The following is an 18,706-nucleotide window of genomic DNA, read 5'->3' as shown; positions in this document are numbered from 1 at the left end:
GAGACATAAACATAAATGACCGTCACTATCGCTGCTGTGCATGTAGCCGGGCGATGCTTCCTGCCTCACACCTTGCGGGGGCCCTGCAACTCCGGCCCAGCTGTTTGTTTATTTACCTCTGAGCCGCCGGCGAGCTTGCCTCACTCGGCTACAAAGGAACTCTGCAGTGCTCTGCTGCGGGACGCGGAGCTGAGATGCCTTCCGCTGTGAGGCTTGGAGCCTAGTCGGTACTGTTCCTTTGTGCTGAGATTTCTAGAAGGAATTGCAAAGTCGAGGGAGGACAGAGGAGAAAATACGGCTGAGAACGACGCAGCGTGGACGGGCCCGCCGACGTATGGATGGAGAAGGTCTTCTCTCTTGCTCCCTGCAGACGTGTCCGGAAGAGAAAGCCTTCCTGTAAGAAGCGTCCCCTCCTCCGCCCCGGCCCTGCCACCTTCCGGCTCCCACGGCTCCTGTGGACTCTAAAGCCACTGCAGAGGAAAGGATGGGAACGTGAGCGTCCCCGTCGGCAGCGCATTTGCCCAGCGGTATCTCCCCGAGCAGCTTTTCAATCAATCCCACCATGAGATTATACAGAACCCCGAGGGTTCATTAGGAGCTGTGTGGTCCGATAGCAGGTCCAGCCCGGTCTGCTCAGCAGGCCTGCCGTCTACAGCCAGCGGTGACAGTGTTCCCTTTGCTCTCCCGATGGGAGAGCTTGTCAGACCGCACCGTGCCAGCGAGCTGGGGTCTGCGCTCAGCCTGCTTGAAGGGAAAATTGCATTAGTGGGTGGAATGCGCGAGGCCTCCCTCCAGCGCCTGTGTGTTGTGTGAGCCTAATGCGTTCTTAGTCACAGGATTATGCAAATTGCTGGTTGCACCTAACAAAGTCAGCGTGTTAATCAGATGACACTTCTCTGGGTTTCTCAGCCCTGAATCCAGAACCCCACTTTCAAGCTAATCGGCACAGCCATTGGCTGCTGGGCCGCACGTTGCATCAGAGGCGGTAACCGTGGAAGGCAGGAGCTGGCATCTGCGAGGACGAGGCCCCCAGCTCCACCAGAGCAAATGACCTGACACCCAGGGGTCAGGAGAGGCCCTTGGGTGCAAGACGCCCCTTCATGCTGGAAAAATGCTCTCGTTCGGGGATCAGCAAAGCTGTTCTATAAAGGGCTGGCGAGTAAATATTTTCAGCTTTGTGGGACACAGTCTCTGTTGCACATTCTTTTTCTTTTCTTCCTTTTTTTTTTTTTTACAAGCCTTGACAAGTGTAAAAATCCTTCTTGGCTCACAGGTTCACAGAAAATCACACACCGGCAAGATTTGGCCTCTGCGCTGTATTAATCGGTCTGTGAAATCCAACGTGACGTGCTCCTCTCCCCATAAAAACTCAGCCTTTTTCTTTTTCTTTCCAAGAAACAGCACGTGGTTGCCATCTCTCTTCTCAGCATTTACTATGAATCAGTAAATAGTAGACTTCCCTAGGAACTGAATTCATTCTGCGTTACCTTCTTCAGGGAGAACGTGGAAGTCTTGGTCTGCAGTCAGCCCCAGGAGTCCCCAGAGGGGATGGAGCTCTGTGGACACCTGCTCAGGTGGAGGTGGAGCACTCACCTGCTACTCCTCCTGCAAAGCTGGATGGGGGAGGAGCTCACGGGGTGGACTGCGTCTCTGGCTGCAGGTGGAAGGAAGGGGAAGCCTGGATTTGAGAGTCACTGATGTCAGGAAATGAGTCAGAGAGAAACGGAAGCTATGCATGTTGCTCTTTGCAGTAGCTTGTCCAGTCCGGGGTGAGGCCCTTGCGGCCACCTCTCTGCTCACTCTTAGCTCCTGAGGGGACAGGATGAGGACAACCCCTGGGCAGCCCCGGGTGGCAGGGTCAAAGAAAAAAACGTGTAGACTCTCCGTCTAGCAATTTAACTTCCAGGATCAGAGGCTAACGAACCCTGGGTACACACACACACGGAGAGATTTAGTCAGTTGTGAAAGCAAAGAATGCAAAACACTCTAAATTTCCGTGGATAGGGAAATGGAAAAGTAAAACACGGAAAAGGGACGTGATGGAATTGCAGCCAGCCTTTAAGACAGGTGACCTCGATCAGTACGTAGATACGGATCTAAATAGGGATAAACGGTCCAGGGTACAGACGGGGGATCATGAAAACATAATGTTGAGTGGCAAAATAGTACGCTGGCGAAAGTCCAATCTGATATAGAAACTACATAAAACATGCTTGTGTAAAAGACAGAAGCGGGAGACAATGCCATGTTTTCTCTACATAGGCAGGGATATGCGGTAAAAGTGTAAAATCACAAACTGGAAAGATACACACAGATTCTTGACCGCGGGAATGCTGGACTGGCCATGGCCCAGGTGGGGACAGGGGGAAGGCAGCCAGCAGTGTAAACCGTCCCCCGAGTGTCGCTAAGCCACAGGGTAAATGGAGGCGGCATCTGCTCCCTGCCGGGCCATGCACAGGGCATGTTCCTCTTGTTCCAGCTGGGGTTTGGGTGGGTTTCAGAAAATAGTACGATTTTAGGCACTGAAATAGTGCACTAGGCACACCACTGAGAATGGACCTCAATCAAAAAGGTATTTGGCTGGTGCAACCAGGCACGTGGAATTCTGTGCCCTCTACGTCAGATCACGCACACTCAGGCACACACACATACGTGTGTACATACACACACGCACACACGTTTTTAATGCTCCACCTTCACCACACCCCAAGTTTTGGACTTGGACTCCCCAGCCTCCAGAACCGTGAGAAGTGAATTCCTGCTGTTTGGAAGCTCCCCGGTCCGCGACACTTTGTTGTGGCAGCCCAAATGGACGAAGACAGATGTCTAGGATCGGACGGTCAGGAAGACAGTTAGAGATGAGGTGGCCTAACACCTAATTTATAAAATGAGGAAGCGAAGATTCCAAGCGATGGAATCTGGGTGGTACCGAAAGTTAATGGCAAAGCACTGAGTAGAACTCGAGATTCCGGAGTTCCAGCGCCCAGCGAGCAACAGATGCCAGAATTATTTGTCCAGGAAGTGATCTTTAAATACAGAAAACTTTCTTCGTGTGGCATAGCCCGTCTGTCCTGGAGGCCAAAGTTTCCTTCTATCATTTGATATTTCTATGACTGTCCATTCTGTGCTCCTGAAATTAATATTCATCAGTGAAAAACACCTAACGTCCAACCAGTCTTAATTTCGGTGAAATGCAATTTAGGGGTAGGGAGTGTTAGGGTGTGCGTGTGTGCGTGTGTGTAAAACTGCAAACCGTTAGAAGGTGAGTCACAATTAATCCACGAGGAGTGTGCTGCCTTAACGAAGCCATTAGCCGAAGACCGTTCCGAGCGAGAAAATGTGGAGACGGAACCGCGGGCACATTACCTGTAATGAACCCGCACGTGGACTTGCGGGATTTCTGCGGTATTCTTAGCATCCGTAATAGCCGCCGCGCACGCTGCCCGGGTAGCAGCCCAGCCGCAGGAACCCGGAGACGCGGCAGAGTGCTGTTTAACTGCCGGCCGACGTGCGAGCATCAGAGAGAAGCTGAGACTCTGCTTGTGGCTCATAACTCTTTCCACTGTGCTCTTGTTTAATGCAAAAGGTCATTTCAGTGTCAATTGCTTCCCTGGAGAAAGAACAGAGGAAATCTCTTTCCCGCTTCAAAGTGGAGCCGCGTTTCCGGAGAGAGGCTTCGGGAGAAATCGGCCCAAAGGTGAAAGGTGTCGCTAGATGCTCCAAAGCCAAATGACCTTTTTCACTCTCATCTGGCCGTAAAGAGCAGGATTGCCAAAGGGCAAGCAGCGAGTGTCCCGAAAACTCAGGAAGAAGGTATTTTCTTCATCACTCTGCAAATCACGACTCGTATGGGTGGCTTGATGCGAATAGTTCTACGCGAAGTCAGGGTGAACGGGCTACGCCAAGGCCCCACGGCTGTGATGGAACGAGCCCCACGGAGCAGCAGGGGTTTGCTCTGCTTAAGTCTTCATTTAAAAAGGAAGCCCCAGGGGTCTGGTGACTTGCCCACACGCAGGGAGGACAGGCATTTGGGGATAAAAATGACCTGACTCGTTGGTCTTGTAGTGGACGTTTCTTGCTGCTGCTGTTGTGGTGGTGTTTTGCCCTCCCGGAATCTGTGCATCCTGTCTTCTTCCCACGGCACGATCCTGGTCTTTAAACACTGCCTCTGTCCTGTTGCAGTCAGTCATGGGCGTCCAGTTGGTCACAGCGCCCTGCTCCCCTCTGCATAGGGACCCAAGTCAGACCCATCACACCCTCCCTCCAGGGAACTTGCATCTTAGGGCGGGTGGCTCAAGAGCAGAAATGGCGGGAGACATGCGTGCCGCCTTACTCTGGGGTGATGCCGTCATTTCCTGCTGTCCCCGTCCTCGAAGGTGACCTGGCCTTTGCAGAGCCTCATTCAGCTTTTCCTCTGATTCCGGCAGCAACCCGGGATCTAGGCAATGGATATCTGTGTGAGTTTCCTGACGCCGCTCTAACGGATTAAAACGAATTCAGCATCCTGTCGTTCTGGAGGGCGGAAGCCGGAAATGAGTCTTCTGGGGCTACGGTGAAGGTGTGGGCAGGGCCGCACTCCTGCGGGAGCTCTGGGAGAAATACCTGTCCCTTGCCTTTTCCAGCTACGAGGGGCTGTCCCCATCTCCTGGCTCATGGCCGTGTCACTCTGACCTCTGCCTCCATTGCCACACCCCCTTCTCTGTCTCTGACCCTGATGGTGCCCTCTTATAGGGACCTTAGGGTTACCTTGATCCCCCCTGGATAATCCAGGATAATCTCCCCCAATCAAAATCCTTAATTTCATCACAGTTCTGAAATCCTTTTTACCATGTAGGGACGCATAGTCACGGGTCCTGGAATTCGGAACTTGGGTATCTTTTGCAAGCGGCGGAGGGAGGACACCCCTCAACCCACCATGGTACCATCTTACTCAGGGTTCCCAGAGTTAGTTTCTGTTCCTTGCAGCCAACACCCAACTAATGTGTTTCTTCTGCTTGGTCTCTGTAATAGAGAAGAAAAAACAGATATTTTTCAATTGTTGGGAACTAGGAAAATGATCATGCATAAACCAAAAGTGAACTGTTGAACATTCTTAGGAGACTGTTCCACAAAGAATGGCCCCTTTGCGCAGGTTCCTAAGGTCAGTGCTGCTGTGTGTCTTGTCTAAACGAGGACATCCTGGTGTTTGCCTTGAGAGGTTTGCGCTGTCCGGCACCCAGCAGGATTGAGCATCTCCATCGACCCAGCTGTGTCTGGTTCCTTTGCAGGACACTGAAATTCTGAACACCGCCATCCTCACGGGAAAGACGGTGGCCTTGCCCATCAAGGTGGTCTCCGTGGAGGAGGACAGCACCGTGACGGACATCTCGGAGTCGGTGGAGTGCAAGTCCACGGACGAGGATGTCATCAAAGTAAGTGAGTCCACACCCAGTGGGAGGGAGCGTCCCATTCACCGGGAAGGTCTACACGGAAACATGAGGTCCAGCTTTGCAGAGGCTGATATACAACTGACTTTCAACTGAGTCTCTCAACTCTCCCATTCCCATCTTTTTATTTGGGCATCACGCCGGCCTAGCTGGGTTTTGTTTGTTCTTTCTTCTTTCTTTCTTTATTTCCTTATTTATTAAAAAAAATAATAATCGTATATATTTATCATGTACAATACATGGTATTGTTTTGAAATACATATGCATTGTGGAATGGTCAAATGGAGCTAATGAGCACATGCATTAGCTCACATATGTATCGTTTTTTGTGGTGAGAATTCTTAAAATCTACTGTCTTAGCAACTTTCAAGAATATAATTTATTGGTATTAACTAACGTCACCATATTGCACCATAGATCTATGGAACATAGTCCTTCTGTCTAACAGAAACTTTGTACCCCTTAACCAACATCCCCGCAACCTCCCCCTACACAGCCACTGCGACCACCTTTGCGCTCTCTGCTTTTATAAGTTCAACTTTATTGGACTCCACATAGAAGTGAAATCATGCACTATTTTTCGTTTTGTGCCTGGCTTATTTCACTTAATGTAATGTCCTCTAGGTTCATCCATGTTGTCCCAAATAACAGGATGTCCTTATTTTTTAAGGCCGCATGGTCTTTGTTGTGTATACTTACTACCTTTTCTTTATCCACTCATCCCTTGATGAACCATCGCTTACGCTTTGTATCACGGGTCAAACCCTGAACGCCTAGGTAGTAGCTGTCCTAGTCTAGGAGAGCAGCCGAGATTCTGTTTTTCGCTTTTCCCAGTAAGGAAACTGCTGCAACCAGCCGCGGTCAAGAGTAAACTTGAGCTCAGTATTGCTCTATGTCCAAAAGAGCCGAAAACCTGGATTTTATGTTTAAAAAAAATTATTTTTCAGTGTCGGCAACCAATGGTTATTTTTTAATGGGCAAAATATTAAAAATGAAAATGCATGTGCAGAGTGGCAGATGCCATGAGGCAACTATTTAAGACCACTCTTCTAGAGCAGATGTTGGCAAATTACGAACCACGGGCCAAATCTAGTCCATTGGAACACAGCCACTCGATGTGTTCATGCTGTCTGTGGCTCCCTTTGTGCTCCAACAGGAGAACTGAGTAGTTGGTAGAGTCCACGTGGCTCAGAAAGTCCAATGTATTTGCCATGTGCCCTTCCCAGAAAAGGGTTGCCTGGAGCAACGCCTGCTCCAGAGTCTTACGTTTCTCGTGGAAGAACAGTAATCCCCGGTCTTTGCCGCCATTAGTCATGACATCGTACCCGCCGTGTTTGCTTAAAGAGTAAGACAATGCAAGGACTTTTTCAGGCTATAAATTATGCATTTGGTCTCTGATGATTGGGTTGTTTGGTTTTCTCTTGCTGATTTTCCTGAGTTCTATATAGATTCTAGTTATCAGCCCTTTATCGGGTGTGTAGCGTGTGAATATTTTCTCCCATTCTGTAGGTTGTCTGTTTGCTCTCATGATAGTTTCCTTGGCTGTGCAGAAGCTTTTCCCAAGTTTGTCAGCTGGCAAACTGTAGAACATAGTTTTCTGCAATACAGGGTCCAATCTAGGGTCACGTGTCACATGTCATTGCTGTGTCCTCTGATCTCCTTTAAGCTGAAGCAGGTCTTATGCATTTCCTTGTCTGCTAAGACATGGAACATTTTTGTGGGATGCAGTCTTTTCCTCATGTTTTTAATAGAATAGGATTTTCTGGTATTTCCTCACCTTTAGGGTCAGGTTTGCACGCCCGGCAAGGATAACGACGTAAGTGACGGCTGCGTGTATGTTTTGTCTAATTCATTTTCCTGAGATTTTTTTTTTATCAACCTGAAACAGTTTTGGAGGTCTTCTTTCTGATTATATGAGTAGTGCATGCTCTTTGTCAAAAACTAAATAAATCAACTGTTTCAGAAAACTCTAAGAAGGAAAGAACCACCCGTACTTCCCTCACCCTTAGAAAATCACCGTGAGCAGTTTGGAAGTCATTTATCACACCTATGTACCCATATGGAGGGAGAGAATTTTGTAAGAATGGGACGGAGCATGCATACTAGTGTTTGACCACACATTTATTGGCAAATCTATACACACACGTGAGAGTTTTCCGGGCATTTCCCTTTTGCAGAAACGGGGTCATATCCCTTACGCATTTCTGCCTCCTCCTTCCTCTCACCTTGCAGCGCAGCGTGAATATCCCTGGAGCAGGGGGTTGTAGAAAGCGAAGCCAGGCCATTGTGCGGGGTCAAAGAATCGTGAGAGCTGAGCAGGGCGGCCGGCAGCGTGTCCAGTGCGCAGGTTAATAGGAGTCATCACACCCGAACGGGAGAGGACCTCGGGCGTGGCCTCTGGGCGGATGCACATTCGAGAGATGAAGGAGCAGCGTCCCGGAGAAGGGCCGTGACTTGCCCAGCAACAGCCCCAGGAACGAGGACAGGAAGAAGAATGTGCAACACAGATGGGCACTTGCAATGCTCGGTAGCCAGCACAGGGAATCTAATCGACACGCGTCCACGTTTAAACATCTTCGGAATAGAGATGTGTCTTGTGGTCGACACGGCACAGTGTCTACGATTCGACAATATCCGTCGGTGTTTTTCATAGAACACAGGATAATTCATTCAACAGAGAGGTACTGGCCGTTGTCGAGGCACCATTCCGGTATTGGGATGCTGCAAAAATTTAAAACAGGCGTGGTCCCTGCCGACAGGGGACCCAGCATCCTAGTGACGGAGGGAGGCGGATCTAACACACGCATGAGAATATCGCCGGGGTGAGGAGGGCAGTGAAGGGCACGTCCAGGGTGCTGCGCCAGAGGGTGGCTTGGGGTCAGGGTCACTCTGCATCGGTGGTCTCCAAGGAGGGGACATTCGAGCCAGTTAATGGGGAAAGTAGCTAGGATCAGCGCCTTCCCTGGACTGCGCCCCCGATTCGCACAGTGCTCTGTGCACACCCCTTGTCCTAACGAGGCAGGCACAGAATACTCCAGTCTGAGCGTCCCAGTTCCCCTGTGCACTGTCTGGGGGAGCTCCCGCGGCCACAGGCCACCAGGCGCCACTCATGATGGGGCGCGGATGCTGAGACTTAAAGCATCATTAGAGAAGGTTCGTCTGTTGAATCTCCAGCGCAGCCTGCCTGACCTCCGGGGCACGATTCCAGCTAATGGATCCCAGCGCAGAGCTAAAGATAATGCACACAGGCAACGAGCGGGCCTGGCTTTTCCCTGGTGACCGAAGGTGCCTGCCTTAGCTCCGGCGTGTGGAGAGCAGCCTTGCTCAGCCAACAGCCCTTTCGTCCCTCCAGCTAGGGCCCCCGTCAGCACTAAACTTTCCAGGTACCAAATTCACCATTGATTTCACAGGCTCCGAGCCCTCAAGAGAGAGAAGTTCTTTGGTAACAGCCCGACATGTTCAAAGCGCCTGCAGGATGTCTTTCCTCTTTGGGGTGACATCCCTCCCCAGGTAGGAGGGTGGGCAGAGTGTCCCGTTTGTGCTCGTCGCACCCGAGGGGCTTTGGGAGAAATGCCGGAAGGTCTTTGTCCTCAAGAGCCGTTTGGTTGTGAGATGAAAGGAAATGAAAGAGAGAAGAAATTCCTGAATGCAGGAGTCCTGGGCTGCAGGCGCGGCTGGTGACGTTGCCCAGCCACACCCCCTTTCGGGACCGGGACCCCACTGTAAGGTGCGGAAGCTCCTCCCATGAGGAGTTCTAGCGCCCGCCTCCCCTCCATCTGGGGTTCAAAGCGCAGTTTACGTGGCGCGTTTAAGAGCTCACACTCGGCCACTGACGAGGTTCTCTTTGAGGCTCATCTGCAAAGTGGGGGACACTCGTTCCTGCCTCACGTGACCGTGTGCCTTCCAGCGCGGTAGTACCTGGAGAGCAGGCAGGGTAACGCTTTGTGCTGGCTCTTCCTGCCACCCGGTAGACCCAGACCAGCTACCCCGACTTCCCGGGGATCTCAGAATGAAGACAGGTGTCTCCACGGCCAGCAGGGCTTGTCCCGGGGCTCCAGCACCTGCCCCGTGAACTGCCGTGTTCATCCCAGTGGCGGGACGATGTCCATCCTTGCTGCCTGGCCCTCCCCCGCGACGGCCTCCCTTCCCTCCTCACTCCCGCGACAGAGCCAGCGTGCCAGCGAGAACGCGGGCCTGCAGGGGCGGTTGCTTCTTTTGAAATCGGCTTCTCTCTCAAGGAAGCTCTTCCGAGCCTGGAGGTTCAAAGAGCAGCCAGGACGGGCCCGGCTCCCCCCAGCAGGACAGCGCGGCAGGGCCTGGAATCCCAAGTGCCGCGGCTAAGGACAGGGCAGGCAGATGGCGCAGGCTGACCCTGGCTGCATGCACGCAGTGGTCAGATCCGATTAAGGCTCTCATTCTGGAAGCCTCTCCCGCTCTCCCCGTCAGAACCCCTCGTAAACACCCTTCTGGGGCTAACGCGTTCCATCTGCCTGGCCCTCTGCAGACTCCCATCTGCCAGCCCTGGGTTTCCGCCTGGACACGGGCTTGCAACGTGTGCCCGCTGCTTGCGGGCGCTGGGCTCACGCCTATGCTTGCAGGTTTTCTTATTTAATTCTCCCGACAAATCTCCGATGCCGTTCTCTGCCTGCACGACACGCGCCTGCCTGCTTCTCTGACCTTGTATCGCCAACCTTCTTTCTGTATCTAGAACAGGACAGACATATTCCTACTTCCAGGCCCTTGCGCAGTATAAGAGAGAGGTTAAGTGGAGCTCTTCTGGAACTAGATGCTTGCTTTTAAATCAAACTCTAATTCCTACTGGCTGTGCAACCTTAGACCAGTATTTGACTTCTCTGTTTCTCGGTTTTCCTCACCTGCAGAATGGTTTGTGCGAGGAATCAATACACGTGCAAAGAATCAATACACGTAAACTCTTAGAACGGACTCTGGCATACAGCAGGCACTTTCTTAATGTTAGCTCTTCTTATAGATTCTCCCCTCCTGGAAGCCTCTTCCCCCAAATCTCCAGCCCACACGTGCCTTCCCCAGAGAGGTCTCCGTGTCCATTCTCGGTCAGGTTTTCTTACTGGGTTTTTGTCATAGCACTTGTTGCTCGGTGATACCCGTGTGTATCATCGTCACCTCTTCCCACACACGGGGAGGAGTCCCCTGGCCTCTCTGACTTCTGTGTGTTCACTGCCTAGAAACGTCCGGCGCATAGTAGGGGCACAGGATGTATCTGTTGAGAAAAATGGATCCTCATTTCACAGATGGAGAAAAAAGATCTGCAAGCAGGGAAGGGCCCAGCACCGCGCGGATGCCAGCCTGTGTCCCCAGCCGGGACATGGGAGCCCGCAGCGAGGCCTGTCCCTGTCAGGAGTGCGCCTTCCCTGGCCCGATTGCCCCGTCCAGCGGCCCTGCCTGTCTCCCTGGCCTGAGTGGGCAGCCCCTCCGGCCCCCTCCTCCGCCTCCCGCACCCCGAGCCCGGCCAGGCAGCCGGTCAGCACTGCCAGCCCCCGAGTGGACAGCAGTCCCCAGCCGACCACGATGGGACGTTCCCAAGTGTGGGCGACATCTTGCATTGTCAGCTGGATAAAGTGTGATTTATCGTGCAGCGCGTTCCTGCCGGCTGTTCGAGCTCGTTTGGCCGTCTTTGCGAGGAGCGAGGTGCAAAGGGAGGAGAAACGCGGACATCGCCTGGGAAATACTGCTTAGCTCTGAGTTTTCCCTGCTGCTGTCTGTGCTCCTGTCCCGGAGATGTCAGGAAAGTAGCTGCGATGCAGTTTCGCAACGAGCGAACTGCTGAAGTTGCACCGAGACCCCCTTCAGACGCGCAACTCCAGCAGCGGCCGGGGGAAGGGCAATGTGTACATAAGACCCCAGACGAGCCAGAAATGCCCTGGGCGGGAGGACAGGGGCCGGCAGAGAAGGCGGCGTCCCGACGTCCGGTCCAGTGGTCGTCATCCGACTGACCGCTCCAGGACAGGACGCTCTGGCGGAGACGCCCCACTTCCTCCCGCGCCCTCCCCAGCCTGGGGTCGGGGCTCCTCCGGTCCTTGCTGTCCCCCGACCCCGCCGGCGGCCTCTGCGTGAGGAGGAGAGAAAATAGAACAAAACGAAAAGGAGAATGGGAGGTGGGGACAGACGGTGGGAACGTGAACGTCCTCGGGAGCGACAGCCCGTCTCCCGGCAGAACCGCCCAGCCGGCCGGGCTGCGTGACAGCGACTCCGGCGTCCCGGCGTCTGAGACCATGACTGGCTCCTGCTGATGCCCTCGCCGGGCAGCTGGGCTCGCCACGCTGGGCCCCACGTGTCCCGTTCTGGTCACAGCTCCGCACGGTTTTAGGCCGCAGGGATCCTGCCACCCGGAACAGAACAGACAAAGCACTGGCCGTCCCAGAGCTCCTGCTCCGTGAGGGAGGACGCGCGATACGCAAGTGAGAGGTGCACGGTGCGGCCCGTCCGATGGCGATGACAGACAAGGAGGGAGAAAGCAGGGAAACGGGGAGGGAGGCTGGGGGAAATTGAAATTCTAAATAGAAAAGTCAGAGAAAGGACCTCTGAGAAGTTTATACTCGAGTGAGGCCTCGGCACTGTAGACATTTGGGGCAGGCTAGCTGTTGTGAGGGGCTGTCCTGGGCAGCGCAGGAGGCTAAGCAGCAACCCTGGCCTCTCTCTACTATATGCCAGTTACACGTCCTCCCCCGCCAATTGTGACAACCAGGATCCCCAGAGATTGTCAAATGTCCCCTGCAGGACAGAACTGCCCCTGATTGGGGGCTGATCCACTGAATTAAAGACCTGAAAGACTTGCAGAGAAAATCATGCGGATGACTGGGACAGGAGCCTTCGGGCAGAGAGGAAAGCAGGTGCAAAGGCCCTGCGGCAGTGCGTGTCTGCATGTTCCAGGACCAACCAGGAGGCCCAGGGCTGGTGCAGAGTGAGCAAACTGAAGACTCGTAGAGGATGTAGAGGAAAGATTACAGGGCACAAGGGCAGCTTGTACATCATTCAAGGATTTTTCCAGAGTTGAAAATGAGATATGATTTACAAAAAATTTAAACAGTAGCCTAGACTAGGAGGGTAGACAGATGCTGAGAAGAGGCCCATGTGCTGGGTATTGCTGCTCCTGCCCCAGCTCTCGTCTTTCTCCCACCCCGCCCTGTCCCTGCGAGGCTTGGTCACCTCCCTTTTCTCGCTGGGTTTGGTCTAGGGGAGGCCCCAGCAGTGCTGAAGGGCGGGACACGAGTGAGCTCAGGAGAGTGAGTCCCTTTGCCACCAGTCACCAGGCCATGCGTTGGCCACGGCTTCGCATTCCAGCGAGCTCGCGGCTCCGCAGGCCTCTCCTGCCTCGACGGTGCCAGGCTGGGTCTGCGGACGTGCCCTCACCTTGCCGCTCAGGTGTAGCAACTTCTTGGAGTCCTTCATACTACACTCTGTGGCTGCCGGAGCAAAACAAGAAATGGGGCCGTAAAAAAACAGGAATGTATTCTGTGGCAGCTCTGGGGACCAGAGTTCAAAATCAAGGTGTGGACAGGGCCGCTCTCCCTCTGGAGGCTCCGGGGAGGCTCCTTCCCTGCCTCTCCCGGCTCCGGGTGGCCCCCAGTGCTTGGCATCCCTTGGCTCGGAGATGCATCACCCCAGTCTCTGTCTCCATCCTCGTGTCTCCTTCTCTGTGTCTCTTCTCTTCTCGTATGGACACTGTTAAGGGCACGCCCCAAGCCGGTGTGATCTCATCTTGATCCTCAACTAATTACATCCGCAAAGATCCTGCCTCCCGATAAGGTCGCAGTGTGAGGTTCTGGGCGGACATGAATTTTGGAGGCTGCTTTTCCACCCGGCAGCCCCCTCCAGGTCTGGCATCCTTCACCCGCTCATGCGGGCTCCCCTGAACCCCGCCCGCCCCTGCGTTCAACCATCCTCAAGCTCCGGGCGTGTGCGCCATCTGCTCCCTGCCTGGACGCGGGAAGGGACAGCCTGTCCGAGTGGCCCACGTGGGATGAGCCAAGTGAACTGGGCCAGGGCAGCTCTAGAAGAAGATCCGGACTGTCTCTGGCCCCCGGCCACGGCCGTGTCACAGTTGCTGGCCAGCGGCCGTCCTTCCCGCGACCCACCTGCCCACAGGAACAGAATGACCCGAAGTGCCACATGGCAGGAAGGACGGCTTCAGCCAAGGCCATAATCCCAGGATAAACACTGTTCGAAACAGGTCAGCCGACAGAGCAAACTGCCACGGACAGTCCCTGCCCTGCCTCTCCACCTCAGACGAGCAGCCGCCTTGGCGAGCCTCAGTTTCCTCACCTGCAGAATGGCTCCTAATTGCTGCCCGTAGCTCCGGGGAGGACTGAGTGTGAACAGCGTGGGAAAGCACGTTGCAAGCGGAGCATTTCACGTGCATTCACAGAGCAGGTGTACGAGAAATGCAAATTTGATTTTTCTCTACCTGAAATTAATTCGGATACAGTCTTAGTCCCCTGAGTGGCAAAAACAATCAAAAACAAAAACAAAAACAAAAGCCCTGCTAGCAGTTTGATTTGTGAGCATGTTGAGTTTCGGGTGCTAATTAGAGATCTGAGCAGAGATGTTGAACGAGCAGTTGGATATCCGGAGATGGGAATGGGGGAGTCATTAGCTCGGAGGTGGTATTTAAAGCACCATAACTCAATAATTGCAATAACGAGAGGGTGACGTATAAGATGCAAGGAGCGAGTCTCAAAGTGTGGTCTCCAGAGCAGCAGCATCAGCGTCACATGGGAACGGGTCACAAATGCCGGCGTGGGGCCTCCGGGCAGACCTGCTGGTCTGAGGCCGAGCCAGCCAGCCCTCTCTGATGCTTGCTCGAGTCTGAGAACCTGCTTGGCCAGAGGAGCGTTCAGGCGAAGGTCCCATCGGGCATCAGTGGTCCACCAGCAGCCGCCTCTGCTTGTCCCTTGGAGAGCGGCCCCAGACACTCCCCCAGGAGGTCATCAGAGTTGCCAAAGCTGAGTGACAACACAACAAGACAACCGACCAGATTCGGCTCAACCCAGACCCACGTGCACCCCCCACCCCTGCCCCTCCAGGTCCCTACGGGCAGACACCAATCGCCGGTTCACGGCCACCTTGGGTTCGGCCCACGTAGTTTAGCTGTCAGAGCAAGCACAGGCCAGGGGACAGTTTTCTCAATGGCCAGCCCACCCGCGAGGAAAGATGAAAGAGATTCCAAGAAACGAAGCCAAGGTACTGAAAAGATTCTTGTGGGGTTTTCTGTTCCTTTCTGTAGATAAGCCAGATCATTTTGTGACGTTGTGGTTTTCACTGCTAGCCACTTAGGAGCTGATGGATGCATCCTGACACGTCCCCAGATGTTTATGACACCTTCGGGAATGGCAGTGACGATGGCTCTATCACACACGGCAACTTCCTACCCTTGGCGTTGCTCTCAACTATTTATATATTCAGGAGCGGCCAGGTTTCCTCCCACCAGAGCTCAGAAAGGTAGTAAGTGAGAAAAGTCAATGGTCTGTAAATTACAACATTGATTAAAGAAGTGATTACTGACATAACTCGTGCTCGGCTATTATGCCAGTGCCTGCCCGGACCCAGGACAGTGTTTACATGCTAATGACGAGTCTGCACAGCCACCGAAATTGGTTTCCATCCCTAATCAGCATGCAAACATTTTTGAACCACTCTTGACCACAAATGGGAAGACCAATCCGAGCGATACCCTCCCGGCTTCTCCCTGCCACAGTCCCCGGCAGATGGAGGAAATTGTCTCAGCCCAGCCCTCACCAGCTGCCCCCCGAACAGAAGATGAAAACGGGACCCAGACCAGCCGTCCGCAGTTCCCAGAAGCTGGGGAAAGAGACGGTGATCAGATCACGAGAGCTCACTGCACAGCACACGATGTCATTTGGCTGGGTCCACGGAGCCCCAGAAGGGGACTCCGCTGCTTCCCGACTGCACGATCCCGGCAGGGGACAGACACACAGATCAGCTGTTGTAGCTCAGTGTGGCGTGTGCTGCGTGAGGAGGCCCCGAGTGACTTCGTTAACTCTGAAATGTTCCACTAAACTGTACGTAGTGCGTTTCTCCAGCAAGAATTAGCTTTCTGTGTATTCTCAAAGGAGTCAGTAACCCCAGGAAGATTAGGAAACATTACCTAAGGAGCTTTCTAGAAGCTTTTGAACTAACTTCTTGTGTTTCCACTGTTTTGGGCTCTACCTCATCTCAGTCTCTCACCGCATCTCCCACCAGCCCCAAGATCTTTGATGATTGTCTTGAAGCAGGCATTCCCATGAGCAGAAGGCCTTGTTTATCCATCCATCCTTCCTTCTGTCCATCTGTCTGTCCGTCCATCCATCTCTCCACCCATCTGTTCATCCATCCATTCATCTGTCCATCCGTTCATCTGCCCATTCATCCATCTGTTCATCTGTCTATCCACCCATCCATCCATCCATCCACCCATTCATCCATCCACCCATTCATGTGTCCATCCATCCATCCGCCCATCCATCCATCTGTCCATCTGTCTATCCATCCATCCATTCATCCATCCATCTGTCCACCCATTCATCCATGCATCCATTCATCTGTCCATCCATCCATCTGCCCATCTGTCTCTCTACCCACCCATCCATCCATCCACCCATTCATCCATCCATCCATCCATGTGTCCATCCATCCATCCGCCCATCCATCCATCTGTCCATCTGTCTATCCATCCATCCATTCATCCATCCATCTGCCCACCCATTCATCCATCCATCCATTCATCTGTCCATCCATCCATCTGCCCATCTGTCTCTCCACCCATCCATCCATCCATCCACCCATCCAATACCCACTTTGCTGAGCTTCTGCATCATGAGCAGCGAGGGTAAGGAACCTGAGATCAAAGATGAAGAAAACAACCTGGTTCTTCAGGATGGGTCATATTGCTTCTCTGTAACTCAACTTGGTTTCTGTTTTCAGTTTTCAGTTCATTGCGGTGGCAGAAACAGAATCCCAGTCTAATTTCCAGGGGACCTAATTATGGCCAAGGCCCTGGGGGAGGGGGTTTCTGATCTTCTCATCTTCCAGAAGTTCACAGTTCCCAGGGGGACACCCTTTATCAGTCAGTCCGTGGAGATCGCCTCCACGATGGCCTTGTCGTCATCCATGTTGGCCCTGCCTGCCTGCCTGAGAACACAGGCATCTTTCTGCTGTTTCCTCCCCATGCTGGAGATGTCCCTGGGGCTATAGATAGATTCATCTTTGAATGAATGGCTTTGGAACACACAAGCCAGATAATTTTAGACTTTAATGTTTATTTTCTTTGTGCATTTCTTTTTCTTTCTGCTCCATCTCTTCCCTTTTGTGAGACAACAATCTGCTAGAAAGGAGAACTGGAAGGGAGGACTATAATGCGGGGAACGCAGGCTGGTGGTCACGCATGGAATCTGCCGTTCGCATGGTGAACAGCTACAATACAAATGTGTAAACCATCCCGGGTGGATGGGAGGCGTGTCCCAGGGACCCGTGAGCTGGGCCAGGCCAGGCACGCAGGGAGGGTTCTCCCAGGGAGGGTGTTCCCGGGCAAAGGGACCTGCACTGCCAAGGCCTGTGTGCCCTGAAGAAGCATCAGGACTGGTGTGAGTGGAAGGGACAGAGCTCAGGCTCACGTGAACCCTCGTGGAGAGGAGGCGCTGCAGGCCCACCATCCTGGGAGGCCAGCTGGAGTGGGACCGGGTGCAGCTGCCTTTCTGAGCACACAGCAGCCTGGGGTGCAGACACCTCTGGGGCTCACATCACACCCCCTCAGCCCACCTGGATGTAAGTGATAGCCGCAGTTCTGTGCAAGTCCAAGTTCACTTTTTGATTGGAGTTTCACCTCAAGCCATTTTCTGTTTCCTGTTCCAGGTGGGGTCAGCCCTCAACCAGCAGAAAATAGGAGCTGGTAGATAATATTCCTGCCACTTATTCCTCAGGTGGACAATTCCTTGGAGAAGCTGAGCCTGATGGTTCCCATAATAGCCTTAAAAATGCACCTTCCTGTTGGCGTTTCCTCTTTCTCTGTCTCCCTCAGTCTGCGCCTTTACCCCTGCTGCCTGGGCTCACCTCCCAATTAAACCAACTGCACTGAATCCTTGCCTCAGGCTCTGCGTTGGCAGGAACCTGAATTAAGCATATGTGCTTTGCCAGAGAATAAGACAAACCAGAGAACGGTGGTCTCCAGGGCCCCACGAACTTCTCCTCCATCCTCTCTTCCTCTGTCTCTGCAGGTGTCTGACCGCTGCGACTACGTCTTTGTCAACGGCAAAGAGATAAAGGGCAAGATGGATGCAGTGGTGAACTTCACATACCAGCACCTGAGCGCCCCCCTGCACGTCACCGTGTGGGTGCCGCGGCTGCCCCTGCAGATCGAGGTCTCTGACACGGAGCTCAGCCAGATTAAGGGCTGGAGGGTCCCCATCGTGGCCAGTAAGAGGTGAGCCTGGGTGAGAGAGATGTCCTAGAGCCATGACATCAATAGCGGTATTTACTGACCCTAACACTAAGGGACCCGGCGCGTAGCAGGTGCTGGTATTATCTCGGCTGTTCCATCTCCCTAAATCCTAGCAGCCACTTTCTGAGAAGGCCAAGGCTCCAGGAAGACCCAGCCTGGCCTGAAAGGTACTAAACAGCGGGTCCGTGTCAAACCCAGGTTGTCCGCGCCCTACACCTGGGCTCATACTAGGCTGTCTCTTGCAAGTGTCTCTCCCAAAGTGCCACGACAGAAATAATACAATTTTTTAGCTTCTCAGTCACTGGGGAATTTGAGGTTCAGTTTATTTACTCTAAGCAGAACATCGAAGTTCTCTCCTGTGCTTTATGAATACCTATAAGCTTGAAATGTTCTGTGCAGATCAAGTTATTGGATACAATTTAATGGCATTTATACTGGACCATGGGGTTACTGTTTGCAAAAAGTATCTCATGTATTCTCTGTGACTCTGGCCTGTCTGTCATGGGTAGGAGTTTGGGGTCTTGTTTTCTCAGCTCTGTGGCCCCCAGATTAGTGTGTGTTTAGCTAAGTGAGGGTGTGGCTGAGTTCCCAGCTTCCTGCCTGGAATTCTTTATCCCAAACCATCAGGGCTACTTTCCTGACAGTCTCCTGGTACCAGGGCCTTCCTGTTAAGGGACAAACTAGAGTGTGCCTCAGGGAGATGGCAAATCCATTTCTACAAGGAGAGCTTGAAGGAATTTGGCCTGATTGGAGGAGGACAGTCCAGCCGGGACTTCAGATCATTTAGTAGTTATAAGGGGCCAAGATA

General features: G+C 53.1%; 1 protein-coding gene across 1 annotated transcript in view; it reads left to right on the top strand.

Moving 5' to 3' along the window:
- TMEM132C (transmembrane protein 132C) overlaps positions 1-18,706 on the top strand; it is a 157,031-nt gene that overhangs the window by 129,235 nt on the left and 9,090 nt on the right. The window contains exons 5-6 of the mRNA XM_012663444.1: positions 5,268-5,411; positions 17,675-17,880. Of these exons, the coding sequence (XP_012518898.1) occupies positions 5,268-5,411; positions 17,675-17,880 (350 nt within the window). The remainder of the gene's footprint in view (positions 1-5,267; positions 5,412-17,674; positions 17,881-18,706) is intronic.

This window comes from Propithecus coquereli, unplaced genomic scaffold (genome assembly GCF_000956105.1).
Source record: "Propithecus coquereli isolate 6110/MARCELLA unplaced genomic scaffold, Pcoq_1.0 Scaffold81, whole genome shotgun sequence".
NCBI lineage: Eukaryota > Metazoa > Chordata > Mammalia > Primates > Indriidae > Propithecus > Propithecus coquereli.
Note: the sequence above shows the minus strand (reverse complement) of the source record. Positions and strands in the feature narration are given on the sequence as shown.